Source organism: Myotis lucifugus, unplaced genomic scaffold (genome assembly GCF_000147115.1).
Source record: "Myotis lucifugus unplaced genomic scaffold, Myoluc2.0 scaffold_131, whole genome shotgun sequence".
In the NCBI taxonomy this organism is placed as follows: Eukaryota; Metazoa; Chordata; class Mammalia; order Chiroptera; family Vespertilionidae; genus Myotis; species Myotis lucifugus.
In genome coordinates, this window is record NW_005871179.1 from 3,116,936 (window position 1) to 3,144,701 (window position 27,766).

Below are 27,766 nucleotides of genomic sequence, written 5' to 3' on the forward strand. Positions count from 1 at the left end.
TGAGCTCAGGAGGGTATAGAAATGTACCATTTTATTACAAAGATTCTCTCACACACATACACACACACAAAGTCCTCAAAAATAGCATCTCAAAAAGGAAACTACCAATTCCCACCTGCAAAATGGAGGAGAGGGGTCAGAGGTCAGATAGTGTGAGTTTCTTACTCACTTGGGGCCAGTGGGAAGGTATAACAGAACCAATCTAAATGTAGCTGATGTTACCTTAAGGTGCCTGTAAAGAACGGGGGGTGGTGGGGTGGGGGGGGTTCCTGAAGACCCAGCCATTCCTAGAATGCTCAATATGGGCATTTTTCCAAAGCCACTAAGCAGGAATTTGGCATTTCGGAATTATGTTCTATGGATGTTTAAGAGAACAGAATCCCTTTCACCCAGAACTGGCACCCTTTATGGTTCAAAATTAAGAATTGGGGAAGGATGGCAGGGCAGCTATTATAAGAGCGTGCCCAGCACGTGTGCCCTGGGCTCATGGCCCTGGTTCCTGTCTAGTCCCTGGGAATATTTATATTTAATATATTTTTATATAAATACACAGAAATAGAAAATATAAAATCTGAGGGGTTACAGGAGGAAGGTGGGGCACTTTGCAAGAAGCCAGAACTGGAGAGGACTGCTCAGGCCAATTTGACCTCCTCTTTAACCCTGTGGAGAGAACAGAGACTGGTATGAGATAACCCACCCCAGAGGCCTTGAAGTGTGGGTACAATGACTTACTTTCACAGGACCCCGCTGCCCAGGTGACTGCTGAGGGCTGGGGCTTCCTAGCTCTGCCTAGAACTGCAGAGACAGACTGGTCCCTGAAAGAGGCCTTTGTAAGCTGGACCAGCTGTCCCTGTGCCTTCCCTCTCAGTGTAGTGGGACAAAGGGGCTGGTGCACCAATGCCAGGGAGATGGCCGACAGCTCCTTCCTCACCCTTTGGCTTCTTGCTTGTCCTCCTTGGTTTTCTCCTCTTCTGTGACTTCTGAAACATAAAAGTGCAGGGATGGCCAAGGACAGACCCTCTGGAAAGACCCATGGGATCTTCCCTTACCAAAAAACCCCTTCCCCACACTACAGCTCACTGGACATAAAAAAAAAGCCCATCCCAGGTCTACCCAGTGAGCCCTGTTGAGAACAAACAGGTCTGACCGGTTTCCCAACCTGCTAGAGCCTGAACCTGGTGGGAGGAGGCAGCCCCCTGGGAAACGGGGGTGAAATGCCAGGAAAAGGGCTTGGGTGGTATGTGAGGGCCACACTCCTGACCACAGGGAGCCCAGGCATGTCCCTGGCTTTGGAGCCTGGCAGGGCTCGATAATCTGGTGGAGATGATGAATTGAGTTTCATTCCTTTGTAAACCTTGCCACTTCTGGGAGCCACTGAAAGGCCAAGGAGCTGAGGAAGATCCCCACAGGAGCTGGCAGGGCCCAAGTCAGCTCCCTCCTCCCAGTGCCCTACATAGATTCATCATCCTCCAGTACTGGGGCTCAAGACCCAAATCTTTGCCTAACCCATACCCACCTTTCTTCTCTTCTGGGTCTTTCTCTTTTTCATCCTCAGTTTTGACTCTCTTGGCCTTTTTGAAGTTGGAAGAGTTCTTGCGACCACCTTCTCCCTCCTCATCAGAGTCGGAGAACTCTTCCTCACAGGCAATTCGTTTGTCAGAGGAACAGACTGGGAAGCAATGGGAAACACAGAGAGCCGGAGTGCCCAATGTTTCCCCATGAGTGTCCTCTGAGAGACACTAAGGGTAGAGGACAAAGAGAAGGGCAGAGGGAACTCAGGTTCCCCACTTGCTCCTACAGGCACTGAACTTGGGTTTCCTAACAGATGGGTAGCTTGGGGGGAAACGGAAACCAAGAACAGTGGAGGGAAGTCAGAGTTGCCTACTCAGGGAAGTACAGGACCCTGGGTCGGGGTCTTACTCGAAATGCGCTTGTCAGGGTCTTCCTCATCCTCATCACCACTCTCCTCTGGAATGGCGTCCTCAGGAATCGCCTGCATTTGGACCCCAGGTGCATGGGGCAGCATTCTCAGGTTCTCAAACAGTCGCTGTCTATGGCCAATGGTATAGAGGGTGGCTGGGTTCTAGTTAGGGACAAACCACAGCCTGGAATGTTCAATCAAGAGGTGTCTGGGGATATACTCACTTGATCTTCTCCAGGTACTCATTTGTGTTCTGGTTAGTCATATTGGAAGGACTGATGTGAAGTTTGAAATCTGGCCCAAAGTATTCAAAGTAGTCGTTGTATGGAAGCTCTAATTGGGGTAGCAGAGAGAGTCATGAGACCTGGCCAAACCATGGGACCCCGAGAAAAGCATTTACAGGTTTATCTGGACCTATAAGCCCAACTATCAAAGAGAAGAATGCCTCCAAAATAGGGTGAGAATCATGTCTATAGTACTTCAATCTTTTCAATGGCATTCTGCAATGTCCACACCAGTAGTGTGTGTGTCTCTCTCATTATGAGTAGGCCCAAGCCCTTGGTTTAGAAAGATTTAGGCAATATTCATTGGGAGCACTCCCTTACTCACTACCCCAGTTACCATATAGAGAAATTCCAAAGCTATAAATAACCAGTGGTAATTTTGTTCAGACCAAAAAAGGGAGAGGGAACAGGGTCAAAAAGGACTCAGGAAAAATTAATGACCATGGTCTGACAAACACAAGAGAATAAGCAGGAGAATCAATAATTAGTATTGGAAGAGGAGAGGTCATTTAGCCAAAGGGAAAGGAGTTGTGAACTTGAGGACATGTGAGCTCCAGCTCTACCCAGCCAACCTGGCCTTGGAGCTATTACCATTAGGAATCTCTGTGTCCAGGGCGACAGCTGTTTCATATGTCCAGCATCGGGCAACATTACGAATGGTGTAGCCACCTCCTCCCAGCATCAGCATAGGCAGGTTAAAGCTCTTCACAAATTCCACACACTTGGCGTGCCCTTTGGTGGAAGAAGGTGGTGCTGGGTTACAGAAGCACCCAGCAGGACCCTGCCCACCCAGGCCTATGCTACCTGGTCTCACCTTTGATGGTCAGATTGAAGCAACCTAACCGATCCCCAGACAGGGAGTCAGAGCCACACTGTAAGACGACTGCACTGGGTTGAAACATCTCCATCACTTTGGATATGACCTAAAGGATAACATTCTGGTCACCACCAACCTCAAGAAAAGCTATGTGTTGTTCTAGGCTAAAAAGAGTGGGTGCAGCACTGTCTTCTGTACCTTTCCACTCTCCCATATGCTGGGTGGTAGATAAAAGGAAGTATCAGCCCGGGCTTCTGGTTTTCCCACTTTGAATTTCAGTTTTTGATCTGACAGGATCTCCTAGCTCTACCAACACTGAACTTAGAATGGCCTCTGTATCAACCCCCAGTCCCTTCTTTCACTACCTAAGACTTCCTCCAGGAAGTCTTTCTGACCCTTGGGTGCATCTTCTCTACTCACCTGGTCCTATAGACTTTGAGCCTGATATTGTGAGGAACCATTACTGAGGACAGAGACCATAACTCAGGCTTCTGTTGCTGCCTGCCCTTACTACAAGCACAAATTAGGCATTTGGTGTTTGCTGACTTTATTAGGTTACTCTATTAATGGTTCCCTGCTGCTGACAAGTGAAGATTTAATTTGTCAGCAGGACATTCAAGGCTCCCTCTGAAATACTGACCCCAACATACATTTTCTACATCCTTAGATACTCCTCCCACATATCACAGTGGCTTACATACAGCTACATATTGGCACCACTGTTCCCTCTGTTGAATGCCACCCCTCCCACCCGGTCCCCACATCCTTCTTTACATGGGTAACTCATTTTTCAAAGTCTAGCTCAAATGTCACCACCTCTGTGCAACCATCAGACTACCCTTTCCCCAGCCCAGGCAGCAGACTGCCTCTCACTCCTCTGGTTCATCCCTCAAAAACAGTACTGACTACACTGTTAGGTATATGCCTGCCTCCCACACTCTAGATTGTGAGGTCTTCAAGGCCATAGATCATGACTTAGGTATTCTTATGTCCAACAGAGGGCCTGAATCACAGAAGGCATCAACAACTATTTGGATGAATTCTGTTTCCGGAACTGAGCACATAGCATGCAATCTAGGGTTGAAGCACATCTCCCAACCAGCCTCTCAGTGGGGAAAGATCCTGAAATATGGTGGGGGTGCTTTGCTACCCCTCCCTTAGACCAATCCCATTTGTAACCCAGGTGGTGGATAAACCACTTACCGGCTTGAAAATGGCCTCATAGGACTCGTCATCAATCCCATCTCGAAGCGGGTAGTTAACAGCATAGTACTTGCCTTTGCCAGCCCCAATATCCTAATCAAGGGGACATTAAAATAAAACTGAAAAATGAAGCTAGAAGTTCAAGGATGGGGGCTGGTTCTAAGAGGCAAGCGGGGCCCATGAGGGGCCAGAGACACTGTGGTTAGTATCCTTCCCCTCAGTGGCAAGTCTAGCTCACAGCTCATGACACACCACTGAGCCTGTACCCAAACTGGGAATTGTTTATGGGTCCAGAGATTAAATATCCTATCCCACAGCACAAAGACCTCTACCTTTGGGTTGGGTTAGAGCTGGCTGGTGACTGGGACACAGAATACCTACCTTCAACAACCCTTTCCTCTCCAGAGAGCTTTACTGCTCACTCTACCCACCCACCCACCCTCTCTCTCTAGGGATATATGGTGGGGATGCAAAGAAGGAAAAAAAGAGTTCTCAAAATAGTAAATACTCAGTTACTCTAATGCTCATCATACCAAACAACTGAATCAGTGCCACTTTTTTCACTTAAGGGTTACTGGCATGATGGCTGATTTCACAGTATTCGTGCTAATAACAGAACAGTTCAATGAATTAGCTTCCAAGGATTCTTAGAGGTCCATGGATGGACTTCATTTAGGCGGAGGTGTCTTAACTATTTGATATCCGATGCAAAATTTCATGTACTTTTCTGGGGATAGAGTCCATAGCTTTCAGTCAGATGATCAAAAGGGAAGTGACCTAAAATATTTTTCCCCTGAGATGGTTCATAAGGGTCCCAAATCCTAGCCCATGGGAGAGAACCTGACATTTCTAGCCTAAAATTCAAGCCGTATGGGGAAAGTGTAATGTGATTTAGCTGTGGCCTGGAGGAAAGTGCATGAGTCAGGCAACCCCTTTCTCTCCCAAATCCTTTATGTTCCAACACTCCCTTCCTCCAGAATAAGGGAGGAAAGGAGACTATGGGCAGGTGTCTTGGGCTGGAGAATGGTGTTCTGAAAGGCAGAAGAGGCAGGAAGTGGTTTTTGGTGAATGAGAGTTAGAGCTGGCAGCTGAGGGTGAGCTGATTGGCCCCTGAAAGGAGTTCTCACCCGTAGATCCCCAGTTCCTGGGAAGTACTCTCCATATTTATGAAAGGACACAGTCATGACCCGGTCTGTGGTATAGAAGGCCTCTTCCACGCCATCGCCATGGTGAATATCAATGTCAATATACAGCACCCTCTGGTGATACCTAGGATCAAAAAGGGGTCAGGGATCTGGGGGCTCTTTCTGAGTGGGACGCGCCAAGGGCGCCAGGTCCCAGCTTACCGAGCTGGCTGCCTCCCTCAGGTATCTCTAAGCACCAGAGACGTGGAAACTGGCTGAAGGAAGGTGGAAGTGCGGCAGGGTGTCTCCAGAGGCCTGACCAAGCCGACCAAGTCCGATCTTCCTACTCTATAGCCAGGGTCAACTCCAGCCACACAGGGACACTCTGGAGGCAGGATCTGAGCAGCGCCTGCCCCTGATCTTGCCGTGGGCTCAGATCAAATCAAGACCCCGTCAAGTAGAGAATGGCCAGAGACACTCACTGAACATATCCTAGCCAACACACTGCTAAGAAAAGCAAACTAGGGAGGCAAGCCCAGGGGGAAAGGTAAGTGGGAACCTGGCCTAAGGTGCTTCTCCGAAAGAAAAGGCCAGGCAGGCATACTTTAGCAGTTCCAGGATGGCCAAGACGATATCGTTGACGTAACAGAAGCCAGATGCCTCAGACTTCTTTGCATGGTGCAGGCCCCCAGCCCAATTCACAGCGATGTCCGTCTGCTGCTTATTAAGTTTCACAGCACTTGCTGGGCGTGGGAAGAAAGAACATAAGCCTATTACCAAGCCACTCTCCCCCTCCCCGCAAGAAGCCCAGGGAACCAGTGAGAGGTAGGACCTGCCTATTCAACAGCTGTATCATAAAATTCACAAGCCAGTCTTCTCCCTCCCATCCCATCCCAACTGGCAGTAAATATATTACTCTAAAAAAACTGTTTTCTAAACGAAAGGTGGTAAACCCTTTAGTATGCCTTAAACTTGGTTTAGTGGGTCATGACCAATATATATATATACTTAAATAAAATAGAGTAGAATAAAAATATCAGAATAACAGTAAAGGTAACTGCTGTTCTGTAAAATTGGCTTCAGGGTGAGAAAGAGTTTTGAGTTGAGTATGTGTGTATGTGTGTGTGTGTGTGTGTGTGTGTGTATGTACACAACTTGGATTGCAAATATAAATGTTATTTCTTACCATGGTTCACAGTGAAGATGCCAAAGGTAACAGAGGCTCAAAATACAAATAGGTCCAAGAAGTGAGAGAGAAATATACACTCAAGTGTTCTAGTACATTTCTGGCATTTGTTAAAGTGTAATTTTAATAGAAGTAACATGAAACAATCCAAATGATCCAACAAGAGGCGACCAATTGAATCAACTGAAGTAGGTCCAAAACATGGAATAATCATGTAGCCACTAAAAAACATGCTGTATCTACTACAGATAGAGAAACTTTAAAGATTTATTAAAATGAAAAATGGAGATTAATGCAAGATATTTTTTGTATTATATAGATGTATATATGTTATGTCCAGATATATACACACAGAAAAAAGAATGAATGTACAAACTCTAAAATGGTAACAATGGTTATTCATTGACAGTGTGATTGTGGGCAATTTTTTCCCCCCTGTGCAATTCTTTGTTTCCTGAGATTACACTGGGTAGTGGAAGGGAGAGGGGAGGAGAGAAAACAACAGGCATAAGAAAATTAATACCTGTTTAAGAAAAAGGGATAGAATAATTCTAGAGGTAATCTAAAAGTTACTAATGAAAGTGGGCAATATTTAGAGCATATTTCTGACTTCAAAGATAATTACCATGTTCTTTTGTACAACACAAATGATGACACTTCCCATTTTTATAGCACTATGCTGTTCACAAATTGCTTTTATGGATAGCATCTCAACAATCCCATAAAGTCAGCAGGGAATTCCTGTATATAAGATCTCTTGGTAGGAGAGATCAGTCAAGGACACCTGTCAGTACCATATCAAGAAACTGAGCCTGGGCTGGGACTGAACCAGGACAGTTGAAAGACCTAAGGTTGCCCTAACCAGTTTGGCTCAGTGGATAGAGCGTCGGCCTGCGGACTCAAGGGTCTCAGGTTCGATTCTGGTCAAGGGCATATATCTTGGTTGCGGGCACATACCCAGTAGGGAGTGTGCAGAAGGCAGCTGATCGATGTTTCTCTCTCATTGATGTTTCTAACTTTTTATCCCTCTCCCTTCCTCTCTGTAAAAAAATCAATAAAATATATTTTTTTAAAAAGACCTAAGGTAAAAACCCACAGGACCACCCTGGCTGGTATGCCTCAGTGGTTGGAGTGTTGGGCCACAGACCAAAGGGTCTCAGGTTTGATTCCCAGTTAAGGGCATGTATCTGGATTGCAGGTTCAATCCATGTCCCCAGTAGGGGCGCATGTAGGAGGGGACCAATCAATATGCTTCTCTCCTCCCTCTCTTTCTCCCCCTTCTACTCTCTCTAGAAGATCAATGCAAAAGGTACCCTTAGGTGAAGATTAACAAACAAACCCACAGTACCATTTCATATGGTCACAGATCAGTCTACTGGGACAGTGACCTAAAAGACAGACCTCACTATTACAACCCAGCACAGCCCTCAAGGAAGGAGGTATGTTTCTTACCCACAGAGCCACCAGTAGATAACTGACAGAACTCAAACAGGCCATCAAATACAGGACAGTCTTCACCAACGTTGACTTGAAAGACATAAGTGAAAGGTTAGTTTCCACAATTTCCTTTAGTTTTTGTTTATATATTTATGAGCTGATAGAAAAACAGAATTTGAATTCAGAAGGCTTGGATTCTAGTCCAGGCTCTACTACTTACTGGCTGTGTAAGCTTTGGCTCTTTATCTATAACAAGTCATAATGACATCCCACCTTACTCCATTGTTGAGAAGATGAACAGAAATCTTAGATGAGGAAACATTTAGCAAGTAAGTGCTTGGAAAATGTTGATTCATTACATGAGGGGGAAAAATTTAGCCTCTTCTTCCAGCCTGGGTTTGTTACTGTACCTCACTCAGGCTGACCAACAAGGAATTCACCGAATATTTAGCAACATGCCGGACACTATGCTAAATGCTTTCAATACCTGATATAATCTATCCTCACACAACCAAATGAGGTAAAATTTGGTCCCATTTTATGAATGGGGAAACAGGCTCAGAGAGATGAACTGCTAGTAAATGGCAGAGGCAGTATTCAAGTATTGGCCTGCCTGTCCTAAAAGCCTATGAAAACATACTTTGGCTTTTCCCCAGTAATTTCACATACACAATCTCATCTGATCCTCATAACAATCCCATGAGCTAGACAAGACAGATATCAACCCCACACAAAGAGATATGGAGAAGTGGCTTGCCCAAGGTTATACAACCAGGCAATGGCAAGAACCAGAATCAGAATCCAGGTGTCTTGAATCCCACAGTCCAGTGCTCTTTTTACTACACCCACAAGTGACAACTGGAGTAAAGTTATTTCAGGCCTAAAGGGGTAAAAGTACAAACTAAAACACAATGATAAACAGATGCAAACCATAATGCAAATGACATGAAAAGGACAGGAAAGGAAGCACACCTGAAGGTTGTAGACTCACAGAGCAAGAGAGGAACCTTATGGCTCCAAGTCTCTTCTCACAGAAAAGGAAACTGCTGAGACATCAATGATACATAAGAATTTAGAGGCAGGGGTAGGACTACACCCTATTCTCTCGCCCTAGCCTTCCCATTACCCATCCACTGTTACCAATAATAGTTCCCAAATTAGACTAAGGAGGAAGACCCCCTAGGATGAGAAGGGCAGGAGAACCCAGCTTGAGACAGCTGAAGCTCAAGGTTTGCAATAACCGTAAGAGTTATCATCAAGGTTTGCAATAACCATAGAGTTATCAACTCTTGCACTGCCCTAAATGTGAAGGGTGCTCTGATCTGATGCCCTGCCAAGACAAGTGCTTGGGAAAGCGTGGCCTGCGTAAGGGGATGCGCAGTGGGTGGCTCTCTCCCCAGCTTCCCGGGTAAACATTGGGAGGTTGTGTCAATAAGAACTTTGGCCCCTGGGCTAGGCTATTTATCCATGGCAACCAATTTCTTCCTCTGGCTGCTTCCTCCTGCAGTGGGTTTGGCTTGCCTGGGTTTCCAACATTTTGCTTGCATTCCCATTCAGGATGTGGAGCATCCATGGAGGAAATGGGTGTTTTAGACATAAGAAAATACTATTTCATTTCAGGTATAATTTCCTAGGTTAGGTGTTGGTAAATATTTTAAAGAGAGCTCAGTTCTTACATCCCTGATATCTCTGTAGATACCCCTGGTTATAAAGCACTGTACTAAGTGATATCTCTCTATAATCCTATGAATCAAGTCAATAAGGTTCTCTGAAATCCTTAGAGAGCCTTATCCTTCCTACTCCTCATCTTCAATGAGAAAAAATCCCAGACTTACTTTTTAAATGCACAAATTTAGAGTGCTGGTTTCAGGAAAATTAGAAAAAACTGTGAGCCAGAGCCAAACCCGTGCACTCTGGAGGGCCTAATATTTTGTCTGCCTTGACAGATTTTAAATATATTTATTGATTTCAGAGAGGAAAGGGGAGGGAGTGAGAGATAGAAACATCAATGATGAAAGAGAATCATTGATTAGCTGCTTCTTGCACACTCAACACTGGGGATCGAGCCTGCAACTTGGGCACGTGCCCTGACCAGGAATGGAACCGTGACCTCCTGGTTCATAGGTCAACACTCCACCACTGAGCCACTGGCCAGGCAGCCTTGACAGATTTGAAAATAACAAAAGTTGTAAGTCATACTAGTTGGTGCTTTGAATACATTATCTAATTTACCCGCCCCCAATCTCCACTATAAGATAGACACTACTGTCTTCTTTTTAAAGAAGGGCAAACAGACTCAGAACAAAAACAAAAACAGGCTCAGAGAGGCTAGGAGACTTACTCAAGAGCACATATTTAAGTGGCAGAGCTAAGGGATTCAAACCAAGACATCAAAGCTAATTTTCTTGCCCTAGACAGTTTGGCTCAGTGGATAGTCAGCTTGCAGACTAAAGAGTCCTAGGTTCAATTCTGGTCAAGGGCACATACCCAGGTTGCGGGCTCAAACCCCAGTAGGGGCGTGCAGGAGGCAGCCAATCAATGATTCTCTCTCATTGATGTTTCTATTTCTCTCTCCCTCTCCTTTCCTCTCTGAAATCAATATAAAAATATATATATATTTTTAAAAAAGCTCATTTTCTTGCCTCAACAGCTTCTCTCTCAGAGAACCCCTCTCTACTAACAGTGGAGCCTCACTGCTAGTCTAAATAGGTAATGGAAACCCCTAAAGCCAAAGGAATGAATTTGTCTCACGTTGAAAGGAAACAAGACCCTGCTAATTCAGAGCAAACACTTCACTTAGAGGGCAGCAGCTCCTGGAGCTGTGAAACTCAATGCTTCAAAGAAGGTCCCTGTGGTTCTGTAATCACTACCTGCACAATTATTGCAACGAATAAATAACTTTCTGCCTTGGGACTCAGACTACCTGGGCCAGTAGCAACAAACAAGTGCCACAGATTTCCTGATATTTGAAAATAAGCTGTCATAAACTATGAAAACCTCTCTGGACAATGCTGTTATATTGTTTTACTGAAATCTTAGGTGCTCAGAGAGAATTTCTAAAATTACAAGAGCAAAGTCATATATGATAGTTCCTCCCAAATTTGAACATATTTTTTCCCCACAGCTAAAACAATCCCCATAATTCCTATAAATTGGGTGTTGCTTCTGAGATGGAACCTGTTCTGACTTTCAAGTCCCAAGAGACAGGGGGAGAATCACCTCAACTCAAAGGTTACATCATCCAGAGTCTGTCCTCAGTTGCTGCTAAATTCTCAATTCACATAGTGGGAGCAGATAGTTGTATGACATCCAATCCATTTTACTAAAGAAAAATCTGAGATGAGGGGAAGTGACTTGCCAAGCCAGTTAAGAGTCAGAGCTGGGCGGGCTGCGGTGCTTCAGTGGTTGAACGTTGACCTATGAACCAGGAGGTCACGGTTCAATTCCCAGTCAGGGCACATGCCCTGTGTTGCCAGCTCAATCCCCAGTGGGGGACGTGCAGGAAGTAGCCAAACGATTCTCTCTCATCACTGATGTTTCTGAATTTCTCTCCCTCTCCCTTCTTCTCTGAAATTGATAAAAATATACTTTTAAAACAAAGAGTCACAGCTGGGTCCTATATCTTTTATCCCCACTCCCAGGTCAGTGCTTTTTCCATTACAACTACTACAATTTTCTTGGCAAAATGTTGTGAATCTAACTGGATGAGGTTCAATCTCTATTCCTTACAATCAGAAACAAGGAAAACCAGAAGAGAAAAAAGAAGCACTTTAGCACCTTTGGGAGGCAAGGGAAATCAGGTGTCAGCTGAATGGGAGGAACAAAGGAAAGCAGGGTGGCCCCCTCCAATTGAAAGGGAGATCCAACCGGGGGCTTGAACATAGGGAACAAACAGAAGGGACTTACATCTCTGCATCTGCTTGCTGTATTCAGACATGTTATCTGGGCGGATGGAGCGCAAGAATTTTATGTAATCATCGCTGTGATACTTGGTCATCTCTTCAGCATTGGCTTTGTGAGGACGCTAGAGGGCAGAGAGGAGAAAGGGCATGTTATTCTTAACTACATGCCAGTCTTCACTCAGTCTAGTTTGAACACTTATATCTACCCAGCATTGGGCTAGATCAGTGATGGTGAACCTATGACACACGTGTCAGAGGTGACAAGCGAACTCATTTTTTTGGTTGATTTTTCTTTGTTAAATGGCATTTAAATATATAAAATAAATATCAAAAATATAAATCTTTGTTTTACTATGGTTGCAAATATCAAAAAATTTCTACATGTGACACAGCACCAGAGTTAAGTTAGGGTTTTTCAAAATGCTGACACGCCGAGCTCAAAAGGTTCGCCATCACTGGGCTAGATGCTATAAAGGATAAAAAGAAATTACTGATTGTATTTAGGCCTCAAGAAACTTGAAATCTAATTAAGCAAATAAGATTATCAAAGGAGACTCGGTATCAGAAGACCCAGATGCAACTCAACCTCTGTTGCTTTGGTAAGTCTACCTCTTGAGCTTCAACTCCCTCATTTACTATTTAGGAATAACAACATCTACCTTACACAGAAGTTGTAAGAATTGAATGAGATTGTTAAATCTCTTTATAAATTATAAAGCACTTAAATTATTACTTTTAAATATTAAATATAACAATTTATAATTATGGGCCAAATGGCTCCAAAAGTTCAATAAGAAGGGGCGACTAGCCCTAGTTGGTTTTCTCAGTGGATAGAGCACTGGCCTGCGGACCAAAGGGTCCCAGGTTCAATTCCAGTCAAGGATACATGCGCCTCAACCCCCAGTAGGGGGTGTGCAAGAGACAGCCAATCATTGATTTTCTCTCATCATTGATGTTTCTCTCTCCTTCTCCCTTGCTCTCTGAAATCATAAAAATATATTTAAAAAAAAAAAAGAAAAGAAGGGGTGACTAATAATTTGAAATAGATGGGACATCATTCTGATTCTTCCTCCCCTCTTTTTAAAAATTCTCTTATCTTTTCTTCTCTTCCCCTCATCCCTTCAAGGCAGGTCTTCAAAGATGACCCTCTTCTTTTCTAATTACCAATACTTTTATCATAGACACTTTATATGCTATCTCATATGATCCTTACAATCACCTTTTATTTTATTTATTTTTTAATTGATTAGATACATCCTGCACGCCCCCTACTGGGGATCGAGCTCGCAACCCAGGCATGTGCCCCAACTGGGAATAGAACTGTGACCTTCTAGTTCTTGGGTGGATGCTTAATCACTGAAACACACCAATTGGGCCTTACAACCACCTTTTAACCAGTTAACTGCCATGATATTTTGAATTTAAAAAAGGTCTGCCGGTTGCGTCTATAGATACTTATGACGTACAAATGGTAAAAGTTTATACTATTATCATCCTCACTTACAGTAAGGAAACTAAAGCAGAGAGGTTAAGTAATTTGCCCAAGGTTACACACTAGGAAGCTGGATTAGGAAACCCAGAGGTCTGGCTTATTTAATTCTCTGAGTCTCATTTTATTCTTACTAAATATAATGAGAAATATAAGACTCAAAGACGGATATAGTTTTATTAAAAAACACCCACAGTGAAAGAAGCAAGGCTTGGCTCCAAATACTTAGGTGTTTTGTGTTTGTTTGTTTGTTTATATATATATACACTTTATAATATTATATATAATATTTTATATATATAATATATATAATATAATATATATAATATATTATATTATAATATATATTTTATATATAATATTTTATAATATATTATATATATAATATTTTTTTATTGATTTCAGAGAAGAAGAGAGAGGGAGAGAGAGAGAGGGAAACATCAATGAATCAATGATGAGAGGATCACTGATCGGCTGTCTCCTGCACACCCCATACTGGGGATCAAGCCCGAAATCTGGGCATGTGCCCTGACCTGGAGTCAACCGTGACCTTCATAGGTTGATGCTCAACCACTGAGCAACACTGGGGATCAAGCCCGAAATCTGGGCATGTGCCCTGACCTGGAGTCAACCGTGACCTTCATAGGTTGATGCTCAACCACTGAGCAACACTGGCTGGGCCCTTTTCTTAAAGTAGGTAGTATTAATTACAATGTGATTTTTTATACCTTACGTATATTTTTTAAAAAATTATTTCATATCTACAATATTTTATAAAAACATTTTTTAAAAACAGAACAAAAGAACAGAAGGCGATGAATAAGAAGCCTAGGAATATATAAAATTAGCATCCAAGGCAAGGAAGAGAACAGGACTTTTGATTATGTAAATAGGAAGGTGCCTGGATAAAAGTGGGGATGTAGATTCTGGGAGAGATGAATTGAGGAAGGAGCCCAAAAGGATGAAATTGTGTGAAAAATACCTCAACATGTCTTCTTCAGGTGTAGAGACAGAAGTACAGAAGTAATACAACTACCATGAGAATTCTAAGGAGCATCTTTTCGGACTGACTCTCAAAAGCCATCCATCTCAGGAAAGATAATAAAATGGTGCCGGAACCGGTTTGGCTCAGTGGATAGAGCGTCGGCCTGCGGACTGAAGGGTCCTGGGTTCGATTCCGGTCAAGGGCATGTACCTGGGTTGCGGGCACATCCCCAGTGGGGAGTGTGCAGGAGGCAGCTGATCGATGTTTCTCTCTCATTGATGTTTCTGACTCTCTATCTCTCTCCCTTCCTCTCTGTAAAAAATCAATAAAATATATTTAAAAAAAAAAAGATAATAAAATGGCTATCTATGCTTTGAGAAAGGAATGCTAGGATCACAGCCCAGAGAAAGGAGAGGACAGAAGGGATGAACGCAGAGAAACAATGTTGGAATAGGGCCAAAGATGCACTCTCAATGAAAAGGTAGGGCTAGAGAAAGAAAAAGATCACATTAAAGAGAATAAGGTTTAGCTCTAACAGCTTGCTCAGTGGTTAGAGTGTCGGCCCACAGACTGAAGGGTCAGGGGTTTGATTCCAGTCAAGGGCACATACCTCAGTGGCAGGCTCAATCCCCAGCCCAGGTCAGAGTACATGCAGAAGGCAACCAATCGATGTATCTCTCTCACATCAATGTTTCTCTCTCTCTGTCTCTCTCCATCCCTTCCACTCTATCTAAAAATCAATGGAAAAAAATATTCTCGGATGAGGATTAACGAAAAACACACACAAGGTATAGATTTCGGAAGAAGAGATAACACTGAGGTTTTGCTTTAGAAGTTTAGAGTAAGAATACCACACGTCTATATATATATAAAACCCTAATATGAAATAGACCAAACAGCGGAACAACCAAACAACCAGTTGCTATGATATGCACTGACCACCAGGGAGCACGTGCTGAACATGGCGGGCAATGGCCACCGCGGTATGGTGGAGCAGATGAGTGGGGGCGCCAGACCAAGGCAGGGCACCAGTTGCTGTCATCAGGGCGAGCCTCTGGTGGTTACTGAAAATTCTTTGCTCCTGTGTGCTGTGGTCCCGCCCGGTGCTTGCACCTGCTGCAGGCGCTGGCCCTGATCGCCCCTCAGGGCTTCACCTCCCCCCGCTGTTTGCACCTACTGCCAGTACCAGCCCCGCTTGCACTCGCTGCCGATGCCTGGTGCTGGCCCCAATCACTTGGTGCCATCAGTGCATGGGAGCTTCGGTGGCAGGAGTGGGGCTGCCAGCAGACAGGGGGCCAGGGGCTGCGGCAGGAGGGCCGAGACCCACCTGTGCTCACTGCAGCCTCGTGGCCCACAGTTTCTTTCAAGGTGCACCAATTTGTGCATTGGGCCCCTGGTATTACATAATTTCCAATAAAGTATTATTATTTTCTATGACAGCCACAGTTGGTTGCTTTCCAACGAGCCATTCTTGGTAACATATCTCAATTTGGTTAGGTGTTAATGTACACAGCCACAGGGATCAAATGTGATTAGTCTAAGCCAATTGCTGGTAAATGGTCTAAGGATGGCAAAGGACCCAATGAGATAGAAGGGGAAATCTCTGGAGAGGGTTTTCCTCTTTAATAAAAAGAACAGAGTGGAGTGGGGACAGTGACCCATTTATCCTGTTCCCTTCCTTTTTGGATTCTGTTACATGAAGACATAATACTTGGAGATAGCCATCATGTGACTTCAAGGCAAAAAAAACATGATGAAATCACATAAGCTAAGGATGGCTGAGCAGAAGGATAAAATAAGCCTGAGTCCCTGATGACATAGCCAAATGGTCTAGAGACTATTTACTTCTAGACTTCTGGTTAAAAGGTTGTTTAGGAAGGAAAAAAGGACAAATGGACAGATACAGACACTGGAATTAGAGAGATATGGGTTGGAGTCTCAACTCATTTATTAATAGCTATGTGACTTTGGACATGTTCATTAATTATCTTCTTTGAGCTTGTTTTCTGATCTATAAGTTAGGGTTGTTATAATTAATACACTAAATAACAGGTACCATGGCCGGGCACCAGCAATCATCAATAAATATTAGTTTATTTTTCTTCTCACTTGAAGATAGAATTCATTTTTTTATTTCTCAAATCTCTCATGGAGGTTGATATAGTCCCTGGGGTATGACAGTACTCAACAAAAATATGTTGAAAGAGGACTTGGGGTGACTCTTGAAGATGAGTAAGATATGAGTGGGCACAGTAAATAATCCTCCCAGTCAGGATGGTGTGGAAAGATGCAGAATCTGATCTGGCTGATTTGGAGGCTAAGGGGGGAAAGGAAAGAAAGAAGGCAAGTTGGGGCCAGATTAGCATGGTGTAGATGTGCAATAGGCAGCTCCGGAGACTCCTGGTGTTTACTAATCCACATTCATGTATCCTTTTTTTTTTTTTTTATTGATTTCAGAGAGGGAGAGTGAGAGATAGAAACATCAATGATGAGAGAGAATCATTGATTGGCTGTCTCCTGCAGGTCCCCCACTGGGGATCGAGCCCGCAACCCCGGGCATGTGCCCTTGACCAGAATTGAACCTGGTACCCTTTGGTCCGCAGGTCGATGCTCTATCCACTGAGTCAAACCAGCTAGAGCTCAGGTATCCTCTTTATCTAAATGCTAGTCTGCTCTCCAGAGTGCCTAAAAACCTTGCTACCTTTTATGTTTTCCATTCCCAGCTGCCTTTCACACCTGAAAAATCTCTCCGGTTTCAAGACCTGACCTACTCCTATCTACCTTCCCTCTGGCTTCCCCAGCTATCTCTACAGGATCTTAGAGACATAACAGGACCATCTGGGAAGGAAAACTCATCCCTTTCATTCTCTGGAATGGTGAGGAAGGATACTGCTGTTGCTAGGTTACTTAAGCTGCCCGTACACTTTAACAGACTCTTATGCTCTAACCATAAGGCAACATGGGCCCCCAGATCCTCTTGATTTTCTCACTTGGACCTTTGCAACAGCTCCTAAATGGCCCCCGTGCTACTAAAATGCGTGCCTATTCCTATCTCTTTCATGTAAAATCATTCACTTTTTCTTCACTACCTCCAGATAAGGTTCAAACTGGGAACCTTTGGATCAATTTGGTCCACAGATGTACTGATGTGTTTCTGTTTAAGTTTTAAAAACTGGAAGATGGAGCAGAGATCAGCAGGAGTGGAGTCAAGAGGTTAGACAGTCTATACTCTTTAGTAACTAGAGACTTGGAGCTAGTTCAAAAATCCCAATAACCATTTTAGGCATTGGATTTTTTTACTCTAACCCATCAGAGCTGCTTAGTACAGCACATCCAATTCTTGCTGACCTCTTCAGCTCTAGCTCCCCTTACACCTGTGAACTTTACCACAATACCTGAACACTGAACTACTTATATTTTCCCCAAACGCACCATATTGTTCTTACTTCTCTGCCTTTTTGCATATGTTCTTCCCTTGGCCTAGAATGCCAGTCCCATTCCAAATTCCAGGCTAGATTCTACTTAATCTTTAAACTCTGCTCAGATATCACCTCTAGGAAATATCCCAAGGCTCCCTTATTCCTTCACTGCTCCTTATCTCTACATCTTGTTCTTTTTTTTTTTTTAATAGTTTATATATTTTTAGAGAGAGATGAAGGGGGAAGAGAGAAATATCGAAATGAAAGCATAACACATTGATTAACTACCTCCTGCACACTTCCTACTGGGGATTGAGCCCACAATTCCGGCATGAGCCCTGACTGGGAATGGAACCAGCAACCTCTCAGTGCACAGGATGACGCCCAACCAACTGAGCTACACTGGTCAGGGCGCATCTTGTACTTTTTTTGTTGTTGTTAATCCTTACCCGAGAATATTTTTCCATTGACTTTTAGATAGAGTAGAAGGGAGGGGGAGAGACACAGAGAGAGAATCATCGATGTGAGAGAGACACATTGACTGGCTGCCTTCCGAATAAACCCCGACAGGGCCAGGGCTTGAACCTGAAACCCAGGTATGTGCCCTTGACAGGGAATCAAACCTGAGACTCTTTGGTGCACAGGCCAGTGCTCTAACCACTGAGAACACTGGCCAGAGATTATGCATTTTTAAATTGTTGCAGGTACACACTGTAGTACAACACATCTGATGAATGGGCATTCAAGAAAATAAGATAATGAATGACATATGGGGAATCAGAGCTGATGAGATTAGGGAGGGGCGGAGCTCCCAGTAACTCACATAGATTTCCATTTTTCGGTAGAGACCATAGTTAAGTAGCAAATTGTGAGTCATGCGGATTCGGTGAGGTTTCATTGGGTGGCCTTGTCCATAATAGTAATTTCCAACATCCCCTGAAGAAGAAAGAGTGACAGTTTCAGTGACACAGACACACATTCCCAGAAGAACCCAGGAATCTTTCCAATAAACTTTCTTTCTGGTTCATTCTAGTCTTTAAGATTCTTACCCACCTTGAGGAGGGATAACTCCAAATAGGGGAAAAAAAAAAAAAAAAGGCAGGGAACCCTGGAGACGTCAACACTTACAAATGTCAGTCTAGCCCAGTTTCTTCCCCCATGATCCATAGGCACTAACTAGAGAGTGTGAGGGGTTCATTCTAAAGCTACTTGGAGGTGACACTATATCTCCAAGAAATCCACTCCCAAAACAGAAAAATAACCACCAGCCCGGCCAGTGTGGCTCAACTGGTTGCATACCATCCCATGAACCAGGAGGTTATGGTTTGATTCCCAGTCAGGGTACTTGCCCGGATTTCGGGTTCAATCCCCAGTAGGGGGAGTGCAGGAGGCAGCAGATCCATGTTTTTCTCTCATCATCAATGTTTCTCTCTCTCCCTCTCCCTTCCTCTCTCTGAAATCAATAAAAACATATTTTAAAAAAAGAAAAATAACCATCAATACTCAGAATTATTATAAGCCACAGTTCACCTCTTGCACATGACACTTCACATTCATTTTCTTACTGGATTCTCACAATAACCCTGTAAAGTAGACAGGGAGTTTTATTGCCATTTTATAGAATAGAAAACTAAACTCTTGCTTCATCTACAGCAATGGTCCCTCTGCCTTCAATTCAAATTATCGGCCACACTGTCACCAGTTATTCCCCTAATACACAGCTTTGATAACATCACTCCCCTCCTCAAAAATCCTTAATGGCCCTCCATCCCCTACAGGATGAAAAATAAAGAACAACTTCAGTAACCTGGCATTCAAGGACTTTCTTAATATACTTTTCCAGCTTCATCTCTTGTTACCTATCTATCATCACCACTCTCCTCCACAAGTCTCTCCTTCTCTCTTTCTCCCTCTCCACTAGCTGGGAGCAGACAAACTACTACAGCCCTTGGGCCAAATATAACTGGCTGCCTGTTTTATGCAAATAATATTTTATTGGCACACAACCATGACCATGAGTTTATATATTGCCTACAGCTGCTTTCACATTATAATAACAGAGTTCAGTAGTTAAATAATTACTATAGAAACCCATCCATATGGCATGAAAAGTCTACAATATTTACTATCTGGTCTTTTACAGAAAGTATGCCACTATCTGCTCTAAACACACTAGATTATTGTCAGCATCCTGAACATGACATTCACCTTCATCAAAAATCCTTAGTTCATACTGTTCCTTTGACCTGGAATGTCCTTCCTTCTCTGATGATCCTCATACTACAAAGCCCAGCTCAAGCTCCAAACATATTCCTAATTAGAATAATGGTCTTTTCCTCTGTGTGCAATTTATTTAGCACTTAATTCATTTTGCTTTGTATCTGAATTATTGACATACCTATTTATATCTCCATTAAGACTAGGTGCTTGCCGAAAACCGGTTTGGCTCAGTGGATAGAGCGTCGGCCTGCGGACTGAAAGGTTCCAGGTTCGATTCCGGTCAAGGGCATGTACTTGGGTTGCGGGCACATCCCCAGTAGATGTGCAGGAGGCAGCTGATCAATGTCTCTCTCTCATCGATGTTTCTAACTCTCTATCTCTCTCCCTTCCTCTCTGTAAAAAATCAATAAAATATATTAAAAAAAAAAAAAAAAAAAGACTAGGTGCTCCTTCAAGGCAAGGACAAATATGCCCTGTATATCACAGAAGCTCAATAAAGATTCAAAGAGTTGAACTGAGACTCAGAAAAGTTAAGTGCCTGCACAAGATCACACAATCAATGAGTGATTTGGGAGTCAACTCTTCTGACTCCGAATCTAGTATGCCAGGTACCTACTTCAGTTTGCACTTAACCTAGAGGGCTCTGTGAGTCTACTTAGTAGACAGTTTCTGTAATAATATTCCAAAATCTAGTGAACTGCACACCCAAAGATTCTTCCTAAGGAGTCCATCAGGATGAGGCAGATCTTTCAGCACCAGTGAATAAAAGGTCCCAACCTCTTATCCATTGTGGGTTGGTGGTACCAGAAACAGGTTTCATTCCAGAGAGCAATGCACTGTGGGGAATGCCATCAACAGCATCCAAGCCACACTCCAAGTCTCTTTGTCATAGACAAGGTCTGGGATAATGGGAAACTTCTAAACAGCCAGAGTACAGCCTGTAGTGGCATTCAATAGGGATCCGTGTTCCACATAGACACAGATTTTGAGATGCAGTAGCAAGAAAGGAAAGCAGAAAGTTGTTCCCAGGGTCCCTTATCAGCCATGGGGATGGATAGAATAGATTCTTAAGGCAGTGGCTGATGCAGATACAATTTGTTGGGCAGTCAGTAGTTACATGGCTATATTCATGATATATAATTGAATTCCTGCTTACCCAAGTCTGGCATGGGCCTTGACCCCTAGCAACTCCCTTGCCTATCAAGCTTGGATCCAGCCAAGACTTAGACTTGAGGAACTAAGATACCTTATCTAGAAGGTTAAGGGAGTACCTGAGGGTGGGACCCAGAGACACCAATCTCTTAACAGTTTTTAATTAGGTTGCTGAGAGACTTTAAAAGAAATAACTGGTATTTAGGTACTACTTTTAAACTTTAAAAGAGCTTTTCCCACTGTTCTCAGTTTGTTTGTTTTTTTAATTTTATGGAAGTGACCTGAGGCTAGAAAGGTAAAGTGACTTACCCAATACTGCAAAGCTTCTAAGCAGCAGAGCCAAATCTGAGTTCCAAGCTAGTGACCTCACTGCAAAACTCACACTGTCTTAAAAAGTAAGATGTTTCTCTTCTCTAAAAGTTGGTTCTTTACCCTTTTTCTCTTTTTAAATTAAGACTGTGGAGATCACAAAACTGCAAACTAACATGGCTACGAAGTCATAAGATCCAGCCTCAAATGCGCCCTCACCACTGCCCAGCAATCTTTCCAAATTTATTTTTCTACCTCCCTCTTTCACAGCAGCTATTTAACAGTTATCGCTCTTCAAGATTCCTACACTACCAACTGACCTCCTCCACTCTCAGGAAAAAAAATATTCTCCTACTTTATCTTGAAAACTCCCTCAAACTTAACTACATTTGAACTTTTTCTTACCTACTTATCAAGAAGGAACTTCCTCCTGAAGGCTAGTGTTCCCACATGTGCTCTGGTGTCCATCTCACCTGGTCTCCTCAGGAAACTCCATCATTACTAGCCCCTCTAATATCTTCAACCTCTCCTTCTCCCTGGCTATTTCCCCTAAGAATTTGAATATGCTCAACTCTCAACCATTCTATCTCCCCTTTATCAACAACTCTCTCTCTGCCCAGGACAAGCTTTATTAAAAAGTTGGGCCAAATATAACTGGCTGCCTGATGTCTCCTCTTCACTCACTTCTTCAATTCCAAACCCTGCACAGAAAACAGTTCTTGCCCACACTTGGCCACTCCCTCCCTCTTTTGGCTACTGTAACCCAACACTTTCTGGTTCACTTACATCTTGGACCATTCCCTCTGTATCTTTACTGACAGCCTACTAGGAGCTAGCACTGTTTTGAGGGTTGAGCATTCTGAGGTAGATAAGACATGTTCCCTTTCCCTTAGGCATTTACTATCTGTAAAAGGCATGAACAAGTAAATGGGCAATTCCAACACAAGTGACAAATGCTGACAGGGGAGTACAGAGCATGACGGACACTAGTCTTTTCCTCAGTACACTTCCTTAGAATTCCACCCTGGATCCTCTTCTCTTTTCACCCTACACAACTTCTTGGGGTGACTGATTGAATATAATAAAATTCTTCTATAATAAAATTCCCATCTGTATGCTGATGATTACCAAAAATCTCTCTATCTTTTCATTTCTGGCTTCTAAACTACAGACCAGAATGGTCAATTGCCTACTGGACACCTCTGCTTGGATATCCCCCAGACATATCAACAAGAAAACAAACAAACAAATAAGCAAAAAGCCTACCAAAAAACTCCCCAAAGTTATCAACTGACATGATCTCCAAACACTCAGCATCAAACTGCCCAAACCAGAAACTTGGGCTCCTTGTCTTCTTCCTTACCCCAGCATTCATGAATTTAATTTCTGTCCCAGAGTGCTAGCTCTAACCATAAATCTGATGTCATCACTAACCTGCATAAAACTTCAATGACTCACAAGTGCCCTTAGAATAAAGTACAACTTCCTTAGGATAGTATGCCCAGCCCTTCATGCTCAGGTCCCCATTTACTTCTCTGGCCTCATCACTTGCAACCTTTCCCTTACCCCTGCTCTCTGCTCCCTACCTTCTCCACTCTGTCCTCAAATCTATGTTTCAGGCATACTGTACAAGGTGTACCGGTTAATATTGCGGATTTTTTCAATAGAGGGAGTTACACATATGTTGATATATATGCGATTTGATATGTATGCTATTTGTTGTATTGACAACTAGCTTCAAAACTTTATATGTCGCCCTAACCGGTTTGGCTCAGTGGATAGAGCATCGGCCTGCGAACCGAAAGGTCCCAGGTTCGATTCCGGTCAAGGGCATGTACCTTGGTTGCGGGCACATCCCCAGTAGGAGGTGTGCAGGAGGCAGCTGATCAATGTTTCTCTCTCATTGATGTTTCTAACTCTCTATCCCTCTCCCTTCCTCTCTGTAAAAAACCAATAAAATATATTTAAAAAACACACAAAACCTTATATGTCAAATTTTCTGAAGGTGTTAACATCATAGATATTTTTATGCTTAAAAATATCGAATTTTATGCCAAAAAAAGGGCATTTGCAGGAAGTTTTAATTCATTACTTTTGAATAAAAGTGTTGCTGAAAGTTATTGTATACTTCGGGAAGCTTATGGTGAACATGCTCCATCTCAAGATACTTGTGAATGCTGGTTTAAATGCTTTAAAAGTGATGATTTCGATGTGAAAGACAAAGAACGTCCAGGTCAACCGAAAAAGTTTGAAGACCAACAATTACAAGCATTACTGGATGAAGATGCATGTCAAACTCAAAAACAACTTGCAGAAAGAGTAAACATTGCTCAGCAAACAATTTCTGATCATTTATACAAGCAATGGGAAAGATTTTAAAGGAAGGAAAATGGGTGCCACATCAACTGAACGAAAGACAAATGGAAAACCGAAAAGTCATCAGTGAAATGTTGCTTCAACAAAAAAAACAACAACAAAAAAATGTTGCTTCAACGGCACGAAAGAAAGTCTTTTTGGCATCGAATTGTGACTGGCGATGAAAAGTGGACTTATTTTGAGAATCCCAAACGCACAAAATCATGGGTTGATCCAGATCAACCATCAACATCGACTGCAAGGCCAAATCGCTTCGGAAGGAAGACAATGGTCTGTGTTTGGTGGGATCAGGAAGGTGTGTATTATGAGCTTCTAAAACCAGGTGAAATACTGATTGCTACCAACAACAAATAATCAATTTGAACTTCACTTTGATCGTGAAACGACCAGAATATGCCAGAAGACACGGCAAAGTAATTTTGCTTCATGATGACGCACCATCACACAATTCAAAACAAGTTAACGACACGTTAAAACAGTGGTTCTCAACCTTCCTAATGCCGCGACCCTTTAATACAGTTCCTCATGTTGTGGTGACCCCCAACCATAAAATTATTGTCGTTGCTACTTCATAACTGTAATTTTGCTACTGTTATGAATCGTAATGTAAATATCTGATATGCAGGATGTATTTTCATTGTTACAAATTGAACATAATTAAAGCATAGTGATTAATCACAGAAACAATATGTAACTATATATGTGTTTTCTAATGGTCTTAGGCGACCCCTGTGAAAGGGTCCTTCGACCCCCAAAGGAGTCGAGACTCACAGGTTGAGAACCACTGCGTTAAAAGATCTTGCCTGGGAGGTATTAACCCACCCGCCATATCCACCAGACCTTGCTCCTTCAGATTACTTGTTCCGATCGATGGCACACGCACTTTCTGAGCAGCACTTCAAAACATAAGAAGTGGAAAATTGGGTCTCTGAATGGTTTGCCTCAAAACAAGAAAAGTTCTATTGGGACGGTATCCACAAATTACCTGAAAGATGGGGGAAATGTGTAGCTAGCGATGGACATTACTTTGAATAAAGCACTTTTGATGTTTCTCTTGAAATTATCGTGTTTCCTTTGATTACAAAATCCACATTACTAACCGGTACACCTAGTATAGAAAAATGCTGGTTTTCAAATGTGCTGTCCTCTCTTTCATCTCTATAACCTTGCTGTTACCTTTGCCAGGCTAATAACTCCTCTTCTTCAGGTCCTGAGATGGCACTGCTCTCCCTGACTCCTGGGTCTGGGCTGGGTGCCCCTACAACACCCCGAGAGTTCATTTATCCCAGCAAGACACTGGGGAGCAGTTCTCTGTCACTATCTCCCCTCCAAACTGAGCTGGAGAAGTGTCTTGATCAACCCCCCTCCCCAGCTCCAGCACCGACATGCTACCTAATTCAGAGTAAGCTGCTGGGTAGACTTTTGGTACGTGAATAAGTAGCATCCTTCCCCTTCCAACCCCAGGGGCTCCATTTCCCAGTAGCAGCTGCAGGCCCTGCTCAGAGACCGTGGGAGGGACAGTGGTGACCACCAGTTGGTGATTCCTGAAGGACTCTTCTCGAGGAGGAGGAGGGACAGGGGCAGTAAAAGACCTGGGTAGTCTCAGGAGAAAATATAAACCCTTGCAATCTTCCCCATCACATTCTGTCTCCCCCCTCAGACTCAGCCTCCCCTCTAGGAGTCCCACTCCAACTCTCCCATCAGACTTCACAATTCCCCACCGAGAGTACCTCAGACGTCCCCGAGCGACCCCTCGCCTCACGCTCTTCCCTCAGTTTCCACCCCCTTTGCATCCCTCGGAGCCTCCGATCTCAGGCCCGACCTCCTCTCATCCTCCTCCCTCAGCCTCGGTCTCTTTTCCTCGCGCCTCTTCCCTCAGTCTCGACCTCCTTGCCCAGCCCGACCTCATTCCTCTCAGCCTCCTCCCTCAGCCCAGACTCCCATCCTCTCAGCTCCGCCCTCAGTCTCGACCTCCTTTCCTCTCAGCCTCCACCCGCAGCCCCGACCTCCGTTCCCCCTCAGCCTCCCCAACGCCTCGCCTCTCCCAGCCTCCCCTCTCAGGTCTCCTCAGCCTCCCGCTCCCGGATTCGGCCCGGCCAGGCCCCGCCCCCGCCGCGAGGACCGCGCTCACCGTCGTAGTAGTAACAGACTTTCCTCCGGGTGCCCTGAGTCTGCGCCATCTTGCTCGCCTGCTGTCGCTCCGGCCCGTCCGTCGGTCCGTCAGGCCTCCCGCCCGCGGCTCCGCTCCGTGTCCGACCCAGGGGGGGAGGGGGCGGGCCTCCAGCCCGCTCCGCCCGCCCCTCCCAGGCTCACCTATAGCCGCGCAGCCCGGGCACGGCTCCAGCCAATCAGCTTGCGCAGGGCCGGCCCGGAACTCGGCAGGGGGCAAGGGCAGCCCGGAGAGGCCGCCCGGGGCCCCCTGGGCCTGTACCAAGGTCCACGACAGGGGGGTGGGGAGCTGCTCAGGGACCGTACCATTAGTCTCGGGGGAAGACGGGCATACACACTTCCCAGCCCCATGGCGGTGGGACGCGTGCTTGGAGATCAGAAGCCAACTTCGTAATTTTACAAGAATCCACCGAGCCCTACGGGCGGGGGGTTAGTGACTTGCACAAGGTCACCCATCTGGGTTGAAACTGCGGTTTGGAGAAGGGAGAAATTAACTGAAAACGGAAATAAAAGTGCTGTAGGCCCAGTACTGTGCAATACCTTTACCACGTTATCTCAGATATTCCAATTATTCCTTACAAGTTTTGGAGGAGGGATTTTTTATCCCCAGTTTACAGATAAACATATTGAAGGCGAGACCTTTGTGACTTGCTCTGTCACACAGTTAGTAATTACATTCAGTTTTCAATTGTACGCATGTTTTGAATGACTACTATGCACCAGAGACACCGTAACAAAGTGACAGAACCCCGTTTTTCTTACTCGAAAGCCTACCTCCCCAATGCAGTCACCCAGGAGGAGTGCCCCCTTATACTGGCACGGGGTTTCTCACGTTTTTGAACCTATTGACATTTTGGGCTGTGGTGTGTTTTTTTTAATCATCGAAGGATACATATATATTTTTTGTTTGTTTTGTTAATCCGCACCTGGGGATATTTTTTCATTGATTTTAGAATGGGAGAGAGAGAGAGAGAGAGAGAGAGGGAGGCATCAATTGGTTGCTTCCCACATGTGCCACGACAAGGTTGGAGGAGGGAGGAATCAAACCTGCAACCCAGGTATGTGCCCTTGACCAGGAATCGAACCCTCAACCCCTTTGGAGCACAGGCCAACAACTCTCTAACTACTGAGCACACTGGCCAGAGCAGAGGATATATATTTATTGGTTTTAGAGAGAGGAAGGCAGAGGGAGAGAGAGAAAAACATCAATGTGAGAGAGAAACACCTACAGGAACCTGGGTATGTGCCCTGACTGGGATTCAAACCCAGGACATTTTGGTACATGAGACGACGCTCAACCAATTGAGCCACACTGGCCAAGGCTGGGCTGGATAATCTTTTTTTTAAAAAATTATTTATTGTAGGAAGCTGTCCTATGCACTGTAGGATGTTTCGGAGCCTTCTTGGCCTCTACTCCCCCTCTGTTGTAACAACCAAAATTGCCTGCAAACATCACATGCCTCCAGGGCAAGGGGGATTGGAGGGAGTGTAAATAGCCCCACCACTCTACCCTCGGGCAGTGGCTTAGTGGTTGAAGGTTGACCTATGAACCAGGAGGTCACCATTCAATTCCAGTCAGAGGCACATGCTAGGATTGTGGGCTGGATCCCCAGTAGGGGGCGTTCAGGAGGCAGCCATCATTGATTCTCTCTCATTGATGTTTCTATCTCTCCCTCTCCCTTCCTATCTAAAATCAATAATAAAATTTTAAAAGTCACAGTGGAGCCCACTAGTATGCTGGAGGCAACCAACCAATGTGTCTCTCTCACATCA

At 44.2% G+C, this 27,766-nt stretch overlaps 1 protein-coding gene across 2 annotated transcripts; it reads right to left on the reverse strand.

Moving 5' to 3' along the window:
- HDAC1 (histone deacetylase 1) lies at positions 1 to 26,093 on the reverse strand. 2 transcript variants are annotated; one of them, XM_006094236.3, is made up of 14 exons: positions 25,956 to 26,065; positions 18,591 to 18,703; positions 11,879 to 11,996; positions 7,988 to 8,062; positions 5,954 to 6,092; positions 5,353 to 5,494; positions 4,226 to 4,318; positions 3,020 to 3,128; positions 2,797 to 2,937; positions 2,146 to 2,254; positions 1,921 to 2,051; positions 1,517 to 1,669; positions 932 to 980; positions 1 to 660 (listed from the first exon to the last, which is right to left on the reverse strand). In XM_006094236.3, the coding sequence occupies exons 1-14, from the start codon at positions 26,002 to 26,004 to the stop codon at positions 633 to 635; spliced, it is 1,449 nt and encodes a 482-aa protein (XP_006094298.1). In that variant the 5' UTR covers positions 26,005 to 26,065; the 3' UTR covers positions 1 to 632. The 2 variants fall into 2 exon arrangements, with proteins under 2 accessions (XP_006094298.1, XP_023614276.1); XM_023758508.1 differs by lacking the exons at positions 1 to 660; positions 932 to 980 and having other exon boundaries at positions 1,527 to 1,739; positions 25,956 to 26,093.
- Positions 26,094 to 27,766: the final 1,673 nt, after the last annotated feature.